This window comes from Hippopotamus amphibius, chromosome X (genome assembly GCF_030028045.1).
Source record: "Hippopotamus amphibius kiboko isolate mHipAmp2 chromosome X, mHipAmp2.hap2, whole genome shotgun sequence".
NCBI lineage: Eukaryota > Metazoa > Chordata > Mammalia > Artiodactyla > Hippopotamidae > Hippopotamus > Hippopotamus amphibius.
The window spans coordinates 45014671-45036905 of record NC_080203.1 but is presented as its reverse complement, the minus strand read 5'-3'; the positions used below and the strand labels follow the sequence as shown (position 1 = coordinate 45036905).

Here is a 22235-nt window from a genome sequence, read left to right as displayed (position 1 = left end):
CATTGGTTTGTCTTCTAGGAAAAAGGATAAGCAAGACAATTAAATTCAATAAAGGAAGAAAGAGAGCAGGGATCTGATTAGAGAACTGAAACCCTAACTACTTTTGGGGAATTCTAGATTTCCTTTTCCTCTCCTCAGTCCTCTTAATATCATGCTTTATAAAAGGCCCAGAAAGTAGAGCAAATCCTACATACTGTTGTTCAGAGACTATCAAGCGATTTAGACAATGCCACTGCAGTGGGCTGAATGGTAGCCCCCTGAAAGATATTTCCACCTCCTAATCCCTGAAATCTTTGAATATTAGAATATATGGTAAGCAAAAAAAATTGATAAAATTAAGGATTTTGAGAGGGGACCTTATCCTGATTTATCTGGGTGGCCTCTAAATCCAAAGACAAGTGTCCTTATAAAAGTGAGGCAGAGGGGGCTTCCTAGGTGGCGCAGTGGTTGAGAATCTGCCTGCCAAAGCAGGGGACACGGGTTCGATCCCTGCTCCAGGAAGATCCCACATGCCACGGAGCAACTAAGCCCGTGCGCCACAACTACTGAGCCTGCGCTTTAGAGCCTGTGAGCCACAACTAAAAAAAAAAAAAGCGAGGCAGAGGAAGACTTGACAGACACACAAAGAAGTCAGTGTGATGATGGCAGATGTTGAAGAAATGAGGCTATAAGCCCATGAATGCCAGGGCAGCAACAAGAAGCTGAAAGAAGCAAGGAACCACTTCACCCCTAGGGCCTCCGGAGTGAGTGTGGTCCTGCCAGATTTCAGATTTCTAGCCTTCAGAACTGTGCAAGAATAAATTTCTGTCATTTTAAGCCACCGAATTTGTGGCAATTTGTTATAGCAGCCTTAGGAAACTAATACAGCCACTAAGATGATAGAACTTCTTGCCTCAGAAGTTCATAAAATTGAGCAGGCCATGGTTCAGAATTGAACTGTCTTAGATATAAGACTGGCTTCTTGAGGGAGAATGTGAACTACTTTAACAGTAGAATGTTGTGCTTACATCCCTGCAGACCTCTCTGAGATCTTTGATAGTACTAAAAATTCAGGAAGTAAACCAAGAAATCAGAATTTGGGTAATTTGGAGAATGACCTCATAACTGGTTTAGCAGACTCTTCAGATCAGGGAATGGGATCTATTCCCTTGGTTTAATATAGGCACTCTTGGCTCCTGGCTGAGAAGTGTACCACAAATTCTGATCATAATCAATCATACAAACTCTGATCATAATCCTTTCAGTATTTAGTATTGTTTGTTTTGCAGTTTCAGATTTATGATCTACATCACAGCTGTTGTTCTGTCAAACAATTGAGCAAATGGCTATATAGCAGAAAGAGCAGAAAAACCTGATACAGAGCTATAAACAACCACTGTGGGAAACCTGGAGACTGGAACAACCATAGACAGAAACTTGACATATGATTGTGACACCTCAAGCAACAGTGAAAACCCAGAATGATCACAACTTAGACATTAATTGTATATTTAAGGAAAAACTGAGAGCCCAAACTCGCCCCACACTCAACCTGGACTCTGAGAACCAAAACTATTCTTTACTGTCTATATTAATATAACTTTGCTATTCCTCTGTCTTCATGAGCATCTCTTTATTTTCAGGACTGTCCTGCTCAAGCAAATGGTTTGATTGCTCATCCCAAGAGCTTCCCCAGGATACAAGGTTAATATACAAAAGTGTCACTTTCCTATATACCAGCAATGAACAAATAGAATTTGAAATTAAAAACACAATACTATTTACATTAGCACCCCCAAAATGAAATACTTAGGTGTAAATCTAACAAAATATACATAAGATCTATATAAGGAAAACTAAAACTCTAATGAAAGAAATCAAACATCAACTAAATAATTGGAGAGATGGTCCACATTCATGGACAGGAAGACTCAATATTGTCAAAACGTCAGTTCTTTCTGATATCTTGATCTTTAGATTCAATGCAATCCCAATCAAAATACCAACAAATTATCTTGTGGATATCAACAAACTGATTCTAAAGTTTATATGGAAAGGCGAAAGACCCAGAATAGCCAACACAATGTTGAAGAAGAAGAACAAAGTCAGCGAACTGACACTACCTGATTTGAAAATCTACTATAAAAGCTACAGTAATCAAAATAGTGTGGTATTGGCAAAAAAATAGACAAATAGATCAGCAGAACAGCACAGAGAGTCCCAGTTTGGATCCACATAAAATAATCTTTGACAAAGGTGTAAAAGGCAATACAATGGAGAAAAGATACTCTTGTCAACAAATGGTGCTGGAACAACTGGACATCCACATGCAAAAAAATTAGTCTAGACACAGACCACATACCCTTCATATGAATTTCCCGAAAGACCCACCAACTCTTCAATGGAAAGCATCAACAAAGTTTGCACCCTAAGATTCTCTGCATTTCTTACCTCAATTCTTGCCTTGTTGCTTCCACCACTCTCAGACTGTTGTATCATGATTCTTACTCAATCCTAATCGAGTTTCCATGCTGAAATCTCAACTTTAAATCAAACTTCTATTTTAATGAATTCTATCCTTACCTTTTCCCTCTAAGACACTGCCAAGCCTTTGCGGAACAGACGTTCTCCCTTGCTGTGATAAGCAATATACTCAAGCTTTCTTTTTCAGATTGTGTTGGTGATATTTGGGGAGCTGATTATATATATAATGTATATATTACTTCATATATCTAGATGTAGATGTAGATATAGATGTAGATACACACACACTCATACTTTGCACCCATCAATCATATGAAAAAATTATAAAGGTTAGATCATAGATCATTGGGTCCAGTTCAATATTTTCTATCCAATAGTAATCAAAATGATAAAGATTGGTTGGCAATTCCCAATCCTGTTCAGTCTCTTCACAACCCTCTTGCAATTCATCATCTCTCTGGGTGCTAAGTTATGCATCTTAGGAAGGTAGAGCACTCTAGGGTTGCCTTCCAGGCCCAGACCCTCAAAGAAGGTAGGGAGCTAATACATACATATTAGAATTATTCCATTCCATTTTAATGGAAGGGAGGGACAAATTGGGTAAATACATTCAGACTAGGTACAACACAAGGGACAAACCAAGCAAACTGAAGTGGGGCAAGAAGGGAGGATTCACAACAGTCATCAACTCCTAGTGGCTAAGAGCACGTAAAGATGTATTAGTGCAGAATTACCATGTATTTAAGTAAACATTACATGGTGCGCCTACTCTATGTACTGCTCTCATTACATAACTTTCTCAGCTGAAAAATATATTCAGGGGAACTCAAAAGAAAAACATTCTCTCAGACCCAATCATTTATGTAAATTCTTTTATACTACTATTTCTTAAATATAAACAAAACTAAATATGAGTTCTACTGTTCATAAAGCTCTTATACAAATTTAATACCAAAGTAAATTTACAAATTATGCACAAATAAAAAGTAATGTTCATTTAATGTGATACATGATGTTTGCTGAGACAAGACTGCCCTTAGAAACCTGAACATACTACTGACTGGCCAGTGTATGCTCTTGACCTTCAGCATGCTTGTTTGTGTGTCTTGTGAGGTCTCTCCTCTCCCATCACTTTCCTCTTTAATGTAGCACTTGACTCTTGCTTCACTTGGACAATCAAGTCTCTTGTTTGTTGAGACTAAGCTATGGGCCATTCTGTCTCACTAGTCCCAGGCCGCTGAGAATGGGTGCATTGGGGAGCACAGGTCAAACCATCATCACCTTCACTTCTATGATCTCTAAATTAAGTGAAAGAAGACTGACATACTCAACAGTAGGGTAACCAAATAACTGAAGCAAGACATAAATTTTAAGGAGTGGTTGAGGAGTTGTTTTCATTATAAGTTGCACTGGTAGGAGAAGGCACCGAGTTTAAGACTGGGGCTCCTGTGACAACTCCCCACTTCTCCTAACCCTTTTTCCTTCCCTTCCTCCTGCGTTCTTTCACAGTTCCTCTCCTTTCCACCTACTTTAGTTTTATGCTTCCCTCAAGGTTCATTGCGATGTTTTTCATAAAGCTAAATATATTTAGTTTTTTATTGACAGATTATGCCCTTATGATTTTATATTAAAATGGGCTTCCTTTTATAAAATAGCAGTAGGTAGTTTTAAATTTTTTCTTTGGCAAAATAAGTAATTGGCAATTTGTGTTTTCCTCCGACTATTTTTTAAAAGTTTATGCGTCGAAGATCTGGAACCACTGTCTAGAAAACAGAGAAAAGAGAAAGAGGTAGGAAGAAAGAAAAGCATGTGACACCTAGTAAGTTGATTTAAGTTGAACGAGTTTAACGCCATAATCTATCTTCTATGGGAGCAATGACAGGTATACCTAAGTCTTATTTGGGAGTCGGGGAAGGCTTCATAGAGGAGGTAACGTTTGAGCTAGGGCTTTAAGGATTAGCAGTGGAGAAACGGCAGGGCATTCCAAGCAGAATGCATAATGCGAGCAAGAGCACAGAGTACAAAAGAGCACTACGTGTCCAGCAACTCTAAGTACCCTGGTGGCTGTTGCGCAGAGTTCTTGGGGTTAGGTGACCAAGGGTGAAGCAGGGACTATTTTTCCCTACTTGGCCCACTTCCCCCGCAGTTCATTGCACAGTGCTGGGCACACACACTGCAGGAACTCAATAAATACTTGTTGAATTGGGACAGGGTGATCGAGTGTGCTGGGAACCAGGGCCTCCGGATTCTTTCTCACGCACCCGCACTGTGACCTTGGCCAAGTCCCTTTTCTCAGGGCTGCGGCTTGCTGCTTAGTAATCAGCCGAGGGTGAGAAAGCGGAGGAGGAGGCTGGCTTGAAGCGCTGGGCCCTTCCAGCGCCTGGAATCCCTGATTCGATGCGTGGAGGGCGGGGCGGGGCGGGGCGGGGCGGGGCGGGGCCGGCGGCGCTGGCTGCGGAGAGCGAAGATTCAGTTCCTCCTCCGTGCCAGCAGGGGGCACAGGAAGCTGCTTCCCGCCACCCTTCCCCCTCCCTGCGGGTGCCCGGCGGACTGCTGCAGTCGCGAGCGGCCAGCGCAGTGGGCAGGCCGGGTAGCGGTGGCGGCGGCGCTGCTGCGCTGACTGGGCTGGGCCGGGCAGCAGCGGCGACGACTGAGGTGGCTGCAGAGGCCACTGAGGCACTGACTGGTGGCCAGCAGGCCCCTGTGACCTCGAGCAGCCCCTTCGTGCCGCCCGGCACTCCCTGGGCAGCGGTGGGCCGCGGCGCGCAACCTGCCAGTGAGCTGCAGCAGGCACACCCCGGCGGCGGCGACAGTGGACAGGTTAGAGTGGGGGCAGGGGCCGGCGCGGGAGCAGCCCGGGGCCGGAGAGGGAGCCCGAGCCAGGCCATCAGCAACCATGTCCGACGAAGCGTCAGCCACCACTTCGTACGAGAAGTTTCTAACCCCCGAGGAGCCCTTCCCGCTTCTGGGACCCCCTCGCGGGGTGGGCACCTGCCCGAGCGAGGAGCCGGGCTGCCTGGACATCAGCGACTTCGGCTGCCAGCTCTCATCTTGCCATCGCACGGACCCGCTCCACCGCTTCCACACCAACAGGTACGAACCTCCGCTGAGGGCAGGGGCAGGTGGCCCACACCCCTGCCTCCAGCCGGAGAACGCCGGGTTCCCCCCATTCTGGTCCTCCGCCTCGGGTCTGCGCTTCCAGTCGCCCCCTCCCCCACCTTCCTCTGCCCGGCGCTTATTCCCGGGCTCCTTCCCTTTCTCCCTCCCTATTTCACCCCTGTCCTCCGATTTTCCTTTTGGCCGGCATTTTACTCTCTCTTTCCCCCTATTCATCTTCTGACCCAGCGACTCTTCCCTTCCCCCTCCCGCCCCATCTGTACCCTGCGAATACCAAACCCCCACCCTTGATTTTTAGATGCTTCCCAGTTTCCATCCACCCGCAAAAGTTTAACCCCTTCCATTTCCGGTACGCTGTAGAGAGGATTTCGGATGGCTCAAAATCAAAATCAGTCGATCTTTTGAAAGGTGGCACTTTAAAAGCTAGAATCTTCCTTTTCCCAATTTTTAACCTCACAGCCCTGTTTCCACCCCAACCCCCCATTTTTTAGTGAAGCTCTAGGAAACCAGAGGATTCTCTCTCTCTTTTTTTCTTTCTTTCCTCTATGAACTCTTTGCCCTAGCGCTTTAGGCCCTGCCAAAATGTATAGGATTAAATCTGGAAGATTCCTTCCTGAAGCATATCCTTTGGTTTGCTCCCCCAGTGGAGTGATGCAGCGAAGCTTAGGATGGCCTTGCTTATACAAATTTATTCAGAGGAAGCATCCCTTAACTGGTTTTATTGGAAGATGGAGTGTTCTGGAGAATTCTCTCAGCAGACATTTATGTTATATCAAATGTGAGGGATTTGAAGATGTTTTACACATAGCCTCAACCTATAACATAGGTGCATATTATATGTACATGTGTATACACACACACACACACACAGACACACACAGGCCTGGGAGGGTGTGTGGAGAACAAGGGGGGAGGGAGAGAGGAATTCAGCTCTGGAAAATACTGGAGTTGAATTAAGGGGTCTAGTTCTGATTTCTGATGTACTTTACAATATGAGCACGAACAAATCCTTCCACATTCTAATTCCTTTTGCATGCTCCCCCGCCCCAACCCCTTAAATCAATCTACAGAGTTACTGAGCTTCTACCAAGTACAAGGAATATATAAAATATGATTCTTACCTAAGATAAAGTTATAGTCCGGAAACAAGGTGTTACAGTTAAATAATCATACAGAACATAACTATAACACATTTGAAAAGGAAGTGGTAGTAAATTTGTTACAACTGTTCCAAATCCTCAATGCAAAAATGAGGAAACTGAGGCCCAGAGAGAAAAGACTGAGTTCAAGTTCATAAAACCAAGTCAGGCAGAGCCAGGATTACTCCTTTGGAGCCAGTGATGAAACTTGGAACAGAACTAATGGCTACAGGGTTATAAATGGTTGTTATGGTTTCTTAGACTAACTCACAGAAACCCATGATGTGACTATAGCATGAATGTAACATATTTATGAAATCAGGTGAGCTTAGAATTGTTTGCATTGGAAAATAAGATAAAAGAATACTTGTGCATATATTCAGTATTTTAAGTTTTGCAGCATTGGAATAAATCATATACACAGGAAAGTTAAATGATTTCAGAATTAGCCTGCTCTGATGATGAGGGCAAGGGAGTGGGGACAGAGGCTGAGGGTAAGTGCTGCCAAAACGTGTGGGGGTAATGGGGAATGAAGCATGGTGAATAATACATTTCTTACAGCTTGTTCTGTTCTTTCTCCTCCTCCCCATTTTTTTCCTTGTGTTTTTCTACCCCTTGTCTTACAGACCTTAGTAAGGTCAAGGTTGTTTTCCAGAATGAGGTGGTGAAGATAGAGGGGGAGGTTCTTTTTCAGCCCCAGTTTTCCCAAGTCAAGCACTATTTTTAATTTTTTTCTAGTTATTGCCTGCTTTTTTACCCCCCACCCCCACCCCCTGCTTTTCACAAGGTTTAGAATGGTGGCAGGAGGTCTAGTGTATCTTGCTCTGTACCCTCTTCAGCAGAGATTAGGGGAAGCAGAATTAGCAATTCTTACAGCAGATGATGTTTCTGCCCTAGGCTACCTTGCTTTTTAAATCTTTGCTCCTTCTAGAATGTTCTCCCTTCTTACCCACTCCTCAAGATGGCGTTTGAGAGGACCATGTGCTTCCAGTCATTTCTTTTCAGGAAGAAGCAAACAGATAAATCATGTATGTGGGCAAAGTTTAGTTTAAAGGGTTCTTTTATTTTGTAGTTGCATGGGTCAGTTTTTTTCTTCACAGCACATCATTCACCAATTCAAGCAACAATCCAAAAAAAAGATCTGAATAGTTGAATATTGATATTGTGCCTTGGGTTTAATCATTATAAAACAGGTTTCATTGAAAATAGAAAGCTTGTTTGTGGGTATATACTTGATTGACCTTTATTTTGCTTCTTCCTTGTTACCTGATGGCATAACTGTGGAGACTGTTTAAATAATGCTGTTGATAAGGGCTTTATGATGATGACAGTTTTGTGTCTGCTCATTTACTGGACTCTATGCAGTACTGGTATCTATGCAGTCTTCATTAACCAAGAGAGTCAAAGCACTATTACTTATGATCCCTAAGTTTGAACGTTTGAACGTTGTGTTTAGAGTCACCTGTGACTTAGATTGGTGTGTCACTGGTCTGGGTTCAGTGGAAAATAAATTACATGAACATAACCAGCTTCCTGAGAATTCACTTTCCTAGGAGTATATTTTAGGATTTTATGAACAAGTTGGGTTTGTCCAGAATTTGGGAAGAATAAAATAGATTTCAGTGAGCCAAAAAGCTTAATTATTTTAAATTGAATTATCAATATGGAATATATATATATAGTTTTTAAGGCTTTTTTTTTTTTTGGTTTTGGGGACCAGATTTTTCTGATGTAATTGTGGGTTTTCTCTTAGCATTTGTCCACTGTAACTTCCACTATCATCAAAAAAGGATATTATTTAGAAAATTGAAAAAATTATAATGATATTGGTCAGTCCTATAATCAAGTTGCAAGATGAAGGATGTTAATATGAACTACTTATTGTGTTATTCTCTTCCTCTTTCAGGAATACATCAGTACTTTGACATTGAACAATTGTGAAAAGCATGTGGGAGGACAGTGTCTCACTTTTGTATATCCTATTGGCAGGATACAAAATGAACTACGTATTGTATAAAGCAGTTACTCAGTTCTGTGATTTCAGAGCCCCATTTTGAATCACCATTAACTAGAAAAAGCCCAAGACTACCATGTGTCTTTTGTTCCACCCACAGTTTTCCTGTCTTGTTAGAGAATTAGAGGTGCAGAAGAGCTGTGAGTTACAGGTGGGAGAACCATGTTTCATGAAGTGAGATCCATTACAGAGGCAGGAGGAATTTGGTTTGGGGACTTGTTTTGACAAGTTGAGAATGGGAATCAGGCTTTGGAGAACTACCCAGGCTAGAAATGTAGATCTGGGAGTAATCAGAACAGAAATTCCAGTAGTGTGATAGGAGTGGAACTGTGGGTTACAAAGGTTGAGAGAATAGAAGAAACTTTTCAATAAATTTAGCAGGGAAAGGAAGGAGAGATGTGGTGGTAATTTGAAAAAAAAAAGTGAAGGTTTCCTCATTTGTTTTTTGCCTTGTTTTGTTTTTATTTTCCAAGAATAGATATTTTAGCTCCTTAGAAGCAGCCCACAGGAAAGGGAGAAATTGAAAATACAAGAGCAGATGGGATGACAGGAGAGGGATGGGATTAACTCAAAAGGCCAAATGGAAGAATTAGCCTTAAAAATGTCATGGAATGTTGTTTACTTCCCAGACTGTAGAGGGGGTAGGAGGGATGGGTAAGGATCCCAAGACAATTGAGGTGGCTGGGAAGAGATTTGGGAATTTGAATCAGTAGAGTAGAAGGGTTGTGTCATCTGCTCTAACTTGGGACCTTGATGGCCCATTGGGCTCCAGAGGAGTAGCAGGGGTCAGGGTGGCTGTATGGGAATTCCGGCAGAGAGTCAGTGATGAATACAAGTGATGATAGGGGACTGTTAACTGACAATGAATGGCATGGACTTGGAATGACTTTCATCAACTTGACAGTAGGATTTTATTCCACAGTGCCATTGGCTAGATTCTCATCTTGAGAGGTAATGGTTAGGTCTACCTGAGAGAGAAAGGGCTACAGAAGAATGTATACAGTGCACATGCTTTTCTTCATTTTAGAAAAATACCATTGAAAGCCCTTCATCTGTGTATTCTTGCTGAAAAGACTTGCAGATAAATGTTCTTGGCTTTTTTTTTTTTAATTAAAATTTGGGCAGCAAGCCTAGTTATTGAGTTAAACCCCATTTCATGGATTCTTTTCAACATTTTTCTTTTTAAGATATGGAGAGTCTCCTTTGTGAATAACTCCATGGTTATAGCTAGGATCTTAGTGTTAGATAGTTTTCTCTTAGTGGAATAAGACATAAGGGCTTTGTAAATTTGAAGAGTTCAGTGCTGAGCACACGTACACAGTGCTTTTGCATTACACATTTGAAACTGAGCTCATTATAGAAAGTTGTGGGCATATACAAAACTGTAAAGACCTCTTAGGATCCTTTTCACTAAAGATAACAGCTGTCAACATTTTGATGTTGTTACCATTGTTTGTTTGTTTGCTTGCTTGTTTGTTTTGGCTGCGCCACGTAGCTTGCAGAATCTTAGTTACCCAACCAGGCATCGAACCCAGCCCCCACAGTGAAAGCACCAAGTCCCAACCACTGGACCACCAGGGAATTCCCTGTTGTTACTTTTAGTGTTATTTCTTTATACATACATAATTTAAAAAATCAGGATCAGGCTATGTATATAATTTGTGACCAGATTATTTGCACTTATATTGTATTTTCTTTTTCAATACATAGCCTAAAAATATGATTTTTTAATGATTTTTAAAACACTGTTATTCAGATATAGATATATCATTTAAAAATGTTTTGGGGCCATTTGTTTTTCCTTTTTTTGGCTATTAAAATATTGTTTGGACATGTTTGTATATACATCTTTTTTCCAAATTTCTATTTGGGAAAAGGGATAGATTCTTAGTCCAAAGGAATGAACCTTTTTGAAGCTCTTTAATATATACACTACCAAATTACTTTTCAGAAAGATTATGGCTGTGCCAATTTTACACTCCCACCAGCAGTGGATGAAAAAGTACTTCCCACTTGGCTTTTATCTACATTGTCTTAAAATAATATTTGCGTATTAGAAGATAATAGAATTTTTTAAAAACTCAATGTACTGTTTTCCTATTTTGTAAATGATTAAGTATGAGACCAATTTCCTTGCTGCTGTTAATTAAAAAAAGAAAAGAACAAGGAGCTAAGGCTGCTAAGAATACCCAGAACCTTATAATATCTGTTATAAAGTTATAGATCTGGAAAACTGAGGAACATCCTGATTTTGCCCTAAGGTAAGAGCACAAAACCAAGCAAATTCCTGACTCCCTTGTCAGTGATCTACTGATTAGATTATTAAATATGGCATAGTTTTTTAAATAGTCATTATTACTCATGAAGGGAAACACATTTCTACTAAATTTTCAAAGCTAAAAAGAAATTCTCATTAAAAACAATTATCTAACAGCTTTTCCTAGTACATGACACAGTGCTTGGCACATTGAAGATGCTGACTAAATGTTTACTGAGTGTGTGAAAGGACAACCTGTAATTGCCATTCACAGCTTTATATTGCCTTATTACATGACTGAGGCAATTTGGTTATTTCTACCAGCTGTGTTGATTTTTTAAAAATGAAGATACTGCTTACCTAGCAAGCATGTGGTAAAACTAGGTAATATTACAAGGTATTCTAGGATTCTTAGATGAATTTTAGGTTTTTGCCTATTTATAAAAGTTTGTTGATATCTGCTTTTATATTACTGAACTATAATAGTTTAGAGTATGTATGTGTGTGTGTTTCAGTGCTTTAAAATACTGTACCTTTAGCACAAAGGAAAAGGTGCCATAAAATTGTCAGGTTGCCCAGATTTTGTAAATCAAAAACTTTGGAATTAAGATCAGCTATATAAAATAAGAGGGGAAGTTAAAAAAAATGAATACACAGTTCAAGAAAAAACTGGATTTAATGAAGGATGAGAAACAACCTAATAATAGGTAATTAACAAGCTTTTCTTCAGGAAGTCATTATTTCAGTACCTTATTAGTATTGGATATACTAAGTCATGTCTTAAGGATTAATTTCCCTAGGCTACTGCCAAAGCAATGAAGATTATCTTGTTAATAATATAAAGCTAGTGGAAATTTATGAAAGAAAACAGATTTGTAGATTTCAAGACCAAAAAATGAAACATACAACCCTGCAATAAATAATACAGACAAAATGTTAATATTTTAATATATAAAGAAGTCTAACAAAATCAACAAGGAAAATATTAACACCTAGTAAAATGCTGCAGCAAAATGGCTAATAAATATTTTAAATTTTGTTCTTGTCAGTAATCAAAGAAGTAAAAATTGATATAAAAATGTTTTTCTCCTATCAGCTAGGTAAAATTTTTAAAAATGAAAATTTCGGTGCTGTTAAGGTTGTGGTGAAATGAGCACTTTTATAGGCTGTTTTGGGGAGTGTAAATTAGTGCAGCCTTTCAGAAATGTACTTGGCTAAGTATACTATCATCATTAGAAATGTTCACTTTCTTTGACTCAGTAATTTCCTTTCAAGTAGTCTCTCTTGAGAGATTATATATTTGGATAAATAATTATAAACAAAAAGGTTTCAGCTCAGTATTATTTGTAATACCAAAAAAAGAATTGGAAATAGCCTAAGTACCTATTATTGAAGGAGTAATTTTAAATAAATTATGATACATTTAATCAATGGACTATTATATAGGCATTAATTAAAATGTTTTCAAGTAATATAGTTGGGTAAATGTTCAGTATATAATGTTAAGTGAATAAACATAGGATACTAATATCTATCTATCTACACAGATACACACACAATACTGATTCTGTAAAAATATATATATGCATGTAGAAAAAAGTACCAAAAGGTTATGGATCAGTTATTGCTAGTTAGTGAAATTATTGGTCATTTTAATCTTATTGATCACTCCTTTCTTATTCTAGCATCTTTGCAATGATCCTATTTATCATTGATATGTAGAAATTATTTAAATATAAGAAACACTTTGAGCTTCTACCTGTGTACTTTGTTGGTGCTTTTTTCTGCCCTGCACTGGCTACTCTCTTCGTTTAATAATAATAGCTGCCATGTATTGAGCACATTTTATGTCTGCTTAGTGCTCTGTATGCATTCTCCTATAATGTTCATATTAACTGCATTTTAAAGATGATGACCCAGACTTGGAGAGGATTTGTTTTGCTTCAGATCAAACAGCAGGCAAGTGACAGTGCAAGAGTTTGAACTCAGTCTGGCTCCAGTCAGACAGATGTGAAAGTATAGAATAGTGTAATGAACCCCATATACCCATCATGCCGCTTGAACAATTACATATGGCATTGTGCTTTATCTATACCCCTACTCATTCCTCAGTCCCCCCTTATAATTTTGAGACAAATCCCAGACATATTCATTCATAAATATTTTAGTTTGTATCTTTAAAAGATAAGAGCTCTTTTGAAAATAATCACAATATCATTATTGTATCTAAAAATGTCATCATATTCCTCATAAATGTAATAATTGTATCCTATTTGTATCTTAAAATTGTGTGGATTCTGTAGTTTCTGTTATGATTTCTTTTGTGTTGTTTTTAAGGTGGAACTTAACTTCCTGTGGAACAAGTGTGGCCAGCTCAGAATGCAGTGAGGAGCTGTTCTCGTCAGTTTCTGTTGGAGATCAGGATGATTGCTATTCCCTATTAGATGATCAGGACTTCACATCTTTTGATTTATTCCCTGAGGGGAGCGTCTGCAGTGATGTCTCTTCTTCTATTAGCACATACTGGGATTGGTCAGATAGTGAATTTGAATGGCAGGTAGGTTTTTTTTTTCTTATATTGCCATCATTACTCCATAAGTAGAAGTATGAATATGTTTCAGTATTTTCATCTCTACCTCCAAGTAAATTTCTCCAATGTTTATTCAGTCCTGGAGATTCTCTGACAGCATTAAGAATTAGAAGAGATGTGTATCCTTTATTTTTGCTAACGTACCTTTTAGGCTTCTCATGCTATGGATACCTTTTGTACATTTTCATGTAATTTAATACTTGTATAATGTTCCTGTTATTATATATCATCAGTACCTTTCTGTGCATTAATCCAAGCAAATTTTCTATTTACTAATAAATGGCCTTCATGTCCTTATATGCACAATACCTTTACATCAGAGTCACATTAAATATCTAAGATCACAAACCACTACATAATACGTAATTTTTCATTTTTAATATAATTTCTCATTTTGTATTCTCTTCATACATAGAAATGTTTTTCACCTAACAATGTTTTTTTTCTTCTGTGGCATGTATACCACATAAAATAGCTTTGTGGTAAATTGCACTCATTATAAGGCAGCATTTCCAAACAGTCTTTCAGAACATGTAGATCATGTTATTGCAACATTCATTTTCTGATCAGAAAAGACAGCAACATTTGAAGAAGCTTTCCTTGCATGCAGCAGCTGTTATATTCAACAAATACTTGAATATCTGCTATGTTTGAAAGCCATCTGAATACTTGAAGTTGTTTTCCAAAAGATGAATCACACATTTTATTTCAAACAATTTTTATTAAAATATCAAATAATGTCGAATGGCATAAAATTCAAAATAAGTCTCCAAGTCCCACTCTGCTGTGGTTACCACTGTTAAGAGCTTGTTCAGATGCAAGTATGCTTGCATAGCATTAAAAAGACATACAGAGGGACTTCCCTGGTGATCTAGCAGTTAAGACTCTGTGCTTCCACTGTAGGGGGCATGGGTTCGATCCCTGGTCGGGGAACTAAGATCCCACATGCTGCTCAGTGGAGAAACGGTTGGGGGCGGGGGCTTCCCCAACCAAAAAAGAAAAAAAAAGCCACACAAAAATGGGATCATACTTCAGTCACTGTTTGGCCCTCTGCTTTTTTCAACTACCTGTACTATATCTCATTCTTTTTGATAACTCCATCATAATTTAATCAGTTCCCTAATAATGAATATTTAGATTGGTTTCAGTTTTTTCTTGTTATAAACAATGCTGTTGTGAAAATTAAGAGGTTTTTTAAAGAGGAGAAAATAATCCACAACCCCTCTATTTTTATATTTTATTTTATTTGAAATGCTTCTATTTCATATATAGTTGTGAACATGATTTGGATAAAAATTATTAACTTTTTTAAAAAATTGAGATAAAATGTACCATTTTAATAATTCTAACATATGTAATTAAGAGATTTTTAATATATTCACAGTGTTGTGCAGCCATCACCACTATCTAATTCTAGGACATTTCCATCACTTCAGAAGAAACCCATGCCTGTTAGTAGATAGTCCTAATTTCCCCCTGCCCTTGTCACCTGGCAACCACAATCTGCTTTCTCTATGAATTTACCTATCTGGACCTTTAATATAAATGTACTCATATAATATGTGACCTTTTGTGTCTGAGGTCTTTCACTTAGCATAGTGTTTTCAAGGTTCATTTATGTTATAGCACATAACAGTATTTCCTTCCTGTCTTAAGTCAGCTTGAGCTGCTATAACAAGTACCATAGACTAGGTGGCTTAAACAACAAACACTTATTTCTCACGGTTCTAGAGCCTGAAAGTCCAAGATCAGAATGCTATCAGGAACAGTTTCTGGTGAGCACCCTCTTCCTGGTTTGCAGGTGACTGCCTTTTGCTGTATCCTCACATAGAGGAGAGAGAGAGAGCTCTGGTCTCTTGGTCGTCTTATAAGGTCACCAATACCATTACAGGGGCTCCACCCTCATGACCTCATATAAACCTAATTACCTTCCAAAGCCACACCTCCAAATATCATCATATTGGGGATTAGGGCTTCAAGATATGGATTTGGAGGGTGACAAACATTTTATTTAGTATATACCAATTCCTTTCTATGGCTGAATATTCCATTTTATGGATACATCACATTTTGTTTATTCATTCATCAACTGATAGATTGTTTCCACTTTGGTGCTATTATGAATAATACTGCTATGAACATTCACATACAGGTTTTTATATGGATGTATTTTTTTAATTTATTATTTATTGGCTGCATTGGGTCTTTGTTGCTATTCACGGGCTTTCTGTAGTTGCGGTGAGTGGGGCCTACTCTTCATTGTGGTGCACAGGCTCGTGGTGGCTTCTCTTGTTGCGGAGCACAGGCTATATAGGTGTATGGGCTTCAATAGTTGTGACACACGGGCTCAATAGTTGTGGCTTACAGGCTCCAGAGCACAGGCTCAGTAGTGGTGGTGCATGGGCTTAGTTGCTCTGCAGCATGTGGGATCTTCCTGGAGCTGGGATCGAACCCGTATCCCCTGCATTGGCAGGTGGATTCTTAACCACTGCACCACCTACGAAGTCCCATATATGGATGTATATTTTTAATTCTCTTGGATATACACTGGAAGTTGTTGGGTCATATGATAACGTTATATTTAACTTTTTGGGGAACTGCCAAAATGTTTTCCAAAGTGGCTGTACGATTTTACATTCCCACTAGCAATATAAGAAAGTTCCAATTTCTCCACATCCTTCCCAAAACATGGTATTGTCTGTCTTTTTTATTATAGTCATCCTACTGTGTGTAAAGTGGTATCTCGTGGTTTTGATTTGCGTTTTCCTAATGACTAATGATGTCATTAGGAGCATCTTTTCATGTCTTATTGACCATTTGTATATCTTCTTTGGGGAAAATGTCATTCAGATCCTTTGCCCATTTTTAAATTGTGTTGTCTTTAATTGTTGAATTGTAAGACTACTTTATATGTGATGGCTACTAGGCCCTTATCATATACATGATTTGCAAAAATACTTCCCATTCTGTGGGTTGTCTTTTCACTTGATAGTGTCTGTTCACTTGATATAGTGTCCCCTTTAATACACAAAAGTTTAAATTTTAAAGAAGTCCAATTTATTTTTTCTTAGAGTTCTGTGCTTATGATGTCCTATTTTAAAAACCATTGCTTAATCCAAGGTCATGCAGATTTTTCATCTGTTTCCTTCTTAGAATTTTAGAGCTTTAGTTCCTACATTGAGGTCTTTGATCCTTTTGAGTTACTTTTTGTATATGGCATAAGGCAGGACTTCCAAATTCATTCTTTTGCATGTAGATATCCAATTGTCCCAGCACCACTTGTTGAAAAGACTATATTTTTTCCTTATCTAATGGTCTTGGTACGCTTGTGGAAATGAATTGGTAATAGATGTATATAGGTTTAGTTCTGGGCTCTTGATTCTGTTCCATTGATACTGATATCTATCCTTATGCCAGAATATCCTTATCCTTATGTTTTGATTACTCTAGCTGTATAATAAGGTTTGAAATCAGTTAAGTGTGAATTCTCTCACTTTGTTATTCTTTATCAAAGTTTAGAATCAGGTTGTCCATTTCTGCAAAAAGGGAAGTTGGAATTTTAATAGGGATTTCATTGAATCTGTAGATCAGTTTGTGGAATGTTGCTGTCTTAATAGTATTATTCCATATTCCAGTCCATGAACATGGGCTGGAATGTCTTTCTTTACTTAGGCCTTCTTTAATTTCTTTCAATGATGTTTTATAGTTTTCTGTGTTTGAGTCTTATAGTTCCTTGGTTCAGTTTATTCCTAAACATTTTATTCTTTTGATACAGTTGTAAATGAAATTGTTTTCTTAATTGTATTTTTGGATTATTCATTGCTAGTGTATAAAAATAGTTGTTTTCGTATACTGACTTTGTATTATGCAGTTTTGCTGAACTCATATATTAGCTTTAATAGTTTTTTTTTTCTGTGTGGATTCTTTAAGGTATTCTATATTTAAGATCATGTCATCTGTGAATAGAGATGGTTTTCCTTCTTCCTTTCCAATCTGGATAGTGTTTTTTTTTTTTCTTGCTTAATTGCCCTGGCTAGATCTCCAGTACGGTGCTGAACAGAAGTGGCAAAAGCAGACATCCTTGTTTTTTTCCTGATCTTAGAGGAGAAGCTTTCAGTCTTTCAACTTTGGGCATGTTAGCTGTAGTTTTTTCACAAATGTCCTTTATTATCATATTGAGGCATTTCCCTTTTATTCCTAGTTTGTTCAGTATTTTTATCTGAAAGGGTGTTAGATTTTGTCAGATGCTTTTACTGCATCTGTTAAGATGATCATGCAGTTTCTTCCCTTCATTCTATTAGTATAATGTACTACGTTGATTTTTAGATGATGGCCCACCCTTGCATTCCTGGGATTAGTCCTAATTGGTCATGGTATATATTCCTTTTAATTTGCTGCTGGATTTGGTGTGCTAGTATTTTGTTGAGGACTTTTGCATCAGTATTCATAAGGGATATTGGTCTGTAGTTTTCCTTTCTTGTGATGTCTTTGTATCACTTTAGCCTCATAGAATGAATTGAGCAGTGTTCCCTTTTCTTCTGGATAAGGTACTATAATAAAATTTTCTCATTTAACATATAAACTTTTTCATGATCTTTAAATTATTCATTTAATGACTACATAATATTTCTGGTACTAGAAATGCCAGAACTTACGAAACCATTCTGCTATTTACATCTGTTGAAGTTTTTTTTTTTTTTTCTATTGTAGATAACACAGCAGTGAGCATCTTTGTGTGGGTACTTTTTTATTTTTTTAGTGCCTTATTTTTAAAAAATTTTATTGAAGTATAGTTGATTTACAATGTTGTATTAATTTCTTCTGTACAGCAAAGTGACTTGGTTATACATACATATATATATATATATATATATATATATATATATTCTTTCTCATATTCTTTTCCATCATGGTTTGTCACAGCATATTGAATATAGTTCCCACTGCTATACAGTAGGACCTTGTTTATCCATCCTGTATATAATAGGTTGCATCAGCTAATCCCAAGCTCCCATTCCTTCCCTCCCCTACTTCCCAGTGCCTTATTTTTTTAAAGTGTACACTTTGTATTTAAAATCAGACTACAAGGATTCTTACCAAAGTGTAAGCAGATGGGATTCTGATAATTCTGATAAAAATTTTTTTCTGCTTATTTCGTGTGACTTATTTAGAGGTCTTATCATCCATAATGTTGCAAAATGACAGGCATTTTTTAATTTTAATTGCTGACTTCTTCACTCATTTTATGAGTAGAGTGGAAAACTATCCAAACCATTCACCGTTAATGCACATGACTGACAACACTGAAACAAAAATAAGGCCTGCCTTAGTAATGTGTTTTCCCACTTCCGAAATTAGAGTGTAGGTACTCTGTTACCATGGATATTTGCTGTTTAAATATGCTGAAGGGTTTAAAATGCTCTCTTGTCTTTATAGAATCTCATAATGATAAACAGTAAATTACCCCAGAAGATAATTACAAATTATGTGTTAGGATTAATATAGGCTAAAAATCATTGACAGTAGTTTAAAAATTCATATTACCTCTGTTGTGATTAAAATCTGCATCTGTTTAAATCTTTCCTTTAAACAGATGTTTCAGTTACTACTAAAGTAAATATAAATGATTTATAGATTCTCTGGGAAGAGAAACACTAACTACTTGATAAGGCAGGATATTAACCTTAGAATGAAGTAGCATTTTAGCATTTGAAGTGGCATCAGAGTATCTTGCCTTGCTGATAGTTTTCTTTGCTTTCAGTCCTTTTATTATTAAAGATATATTTGACTAGTCTTAGAGCTTGAGAAATTATTTTATTGTTGAGTAGGAAAGCATAGAAAATTTAAAGAGTGAGTAATTCAGCTGTCATGCTTGAAACCTAGAGGTGCAATTTGAAATTGCATATCAGCTGTTACAGAAATGAGCTTACTCATAAAATTTTGCTGCATACTGCAGAAAATATGGCAGAGGCTTGATTTAATTCTCTTTACTTGTCACAATTACTGATTCTAATATAAATATACCAAATATTGTTGTCCATGAAAAATATGAGATGAGAATTATTAAGCATTTTTATCCTGAAATATATTATCAGTTATAAAATGGAAAATTGCTGGTCTAATAAATACACAGGAGCCCATACAATTAATTCTCCTGCACATCTGCAGCTCTAATCCAATATCTCCAGTTGACTACTTGACATTTCCACTTGAATGACCGTATTATTTAATGCTAACCCATTATCTGATGCCGAGTCCTTGATCAGTAATGCAACTTCCAATTACAGTATTTCCATGGGGGGGAAAAAAAGACTCTGCTTTGTGACATGTCTTATAGTGTATTGAAAAATGATTATTGTCATTTCAAAGGACACTTGTACTTGCTTTTCTAATTATCAGTGCAAACTCTGCATATCCCAAATTGCATTCTTCTCTCATTCCCAACTACCTACAGGGCAAGACAGCCTGACATAATTGAAAGCACTGGACTTGTGTCCTGCTTTGGATGCTGCCACTAACTGTATGAACCTCCCTGGATATCATTTTTCCCATATTTGTAAAATGAGGTGTTGGACTAGAAGATTTATATAAAATTGCTTCAGGTCTCTTGCCATAAAAAATGAGGACTTTAAGGATTGTATGTTAACTAGGATGTGTTGTATGACCGTGAAATGTTGCCAGTTTTCTTCTGGTCTCATATATGGTCATTTCACTATTATCCTTATCCACTGAGTTATCACATAGTCTTATGAATTGTATTTCATTTGCAGATTTCCCTATCTGTTCCCATTTTTCTTTCCATTTTTGGTTATCTTAGTCCAGGCCCAGATTACAAGAGCTTCCTAATTCCAGTCTTTCCTCTATTTTGTCCCCATACTGCTTTTTAACTCATCTTCCCTCAACACCAATTTCATCATTACTTCCTCTACTTAAAAATGTTATTGGCCTACTTCTTCATATAACAGCTCTAGTTCATTTGTTAAACTGTCAAATGCCTAGCACTGATATTCTGTTTTAATTATATTGGTCTCCTTAACCTCATCCTGTGTTTTTTTTCTTCCACCTATGGTTTTATTAACTTATTCACCTTACTTGAATTCCTTTTCCTTTTCCCCATGCTGTCATTCCAAGAAACTACCTTCTGAAACTTGACCCAACCACTTTAGCAACACGAGGTATTCTCTAAGATTTATGCTCCTTTTTCTTAAAAGGGTCTAAAACCATGGCAAGGTATAGAAAAAGGGACATACTTTGATTTATTGAGTATCACCTATGTGCCAGGCATGTGGCCTCATTTAAATCTCTCAACAGTCCTTTGAGATGGATGACAGTTAACCATAACTTACTGAAGACTCTGAGGCTCGAAGAAGGGAACTAACCACCACAAGATTACATGGCTAGTGAGCAGTGGGACTGGGATTTGAACTCTGTTTGGGATCTTTTAACCTCTCCCCAGAAAAAAATGGCCAAAGAACCATTAATTGCCTGTTTTTACCACCCACCCTCCAACAAACATGAAAACAGAATTAAAGTCACAAATTAAAATGCTTAACATATAGTCTGGCTCTTAGTAGATATAGGCTAAAAATTTAGATGAAATTTTTTCTTAAGTTTTGAGAGTATAGATATATTGAGAGTTCCTTTCTCTACCTAACTTATCAAAGGAGCTTGAAATAGGGGAGGCCTTTCATCTGATAAGGAGTATCTCATTTTGTTTTAGGAACTGCAGGGAGAGCTTTAACATAAGTACTGTGATTTAAAGTTCTTCAAAGGGAAAATAGCAAAATGTTTTATTGACATTAAAGGCTGAAAAAGAGATGGTCTTCATGTGTGCGTTCAGCAATCATTCTTTCATTACACTGACTAGATAACATTTGGGTTAAGGGTGAACAATTCAAGCAGTGTTAGTTAATGAGATTTTAAAGGAGGTCATACAGATTGTTGGGTGTCACTTATATGCTTGGATTCATCAGTGACTGTCAAAGTGAAAACATGGTTTTTAAGAGTAATAGCTAACTTAGATAACTTCATTCTAAACATCACAGTCACCTTGCGTAGTGATTAACCCCCTTTTTGTGGCTTCACTCATCTCTTCTATGCAGTTAACTCCCCAGTGCCTACCCCCTTGTAGTTCTCTAAGCTTTAATCTTATAGCTTCAACTTGCTGGTAGATATTTCCATTGATGACTGGTCATCTCAAATGTGCATTTGTTATTTGCTATGTTGTTTAATTATATGCTTGTGATATTGCATTATCTTTCCAAGTAGAATATAAAGTTCTTGTTAAGCACCATGACTTACACTCCTTTGGACTCCCTGTACCTATTACAGTGCTGTGGGTACAACAGGAGGCAAAATAGATGTGATTGCAATAATCAGCATGGATACGATGGCTTTTCTCTTTTGGTACCTTCCAAAGGCTAGTAATCACTTAGAGTTCAGATATAATAGCAAAATCTGTAGAACCAAAACAACAAAAAGGTGTTGTTTTGTACTTTGTAAAAGTGAAAGCATTATTTTTGAAGATTGTTATGTACTCCTTATAGAGGAAAAAATGTTATGTTTTTGAAGAACGACTTAAACACATTTATTTAAAATTAAATCCATTCTGATTTTTGGAGGTGATGGATATGTTTATTACCTTGATTGTGGTTA

General features: G+C 37.6%; 1 protein-coding gene across 1 annotated transcript in view; it reads left to right on the top strand.

The window, feature by feature from the left end:
• The first annotated feature begins 5013 nt into the window (after positions 1 to 5013).
• FAM199X (family with sequence similarity 199, X-linked) overlaps positions 5014 to 22235 on the top strand; it is a 30696-nt gene continuing 13474 nt past the window's right edge. Inside the window, exons 1-2 of the mRNA XM_057718937.1 lie at positions 5014 to 5556; positions 13328 to 13547. Of these exons, the coding sequence (XP_057574920.1) occupies positions 5360 to 5556; positions 13328 to 13547 (417 nt within the window). The 5' untranslated portion in view covers positions 5014 to 5359. The remainder of the gene's footprint in view (positions 5557 to 13327; positions 13548 to 22235) is intronic.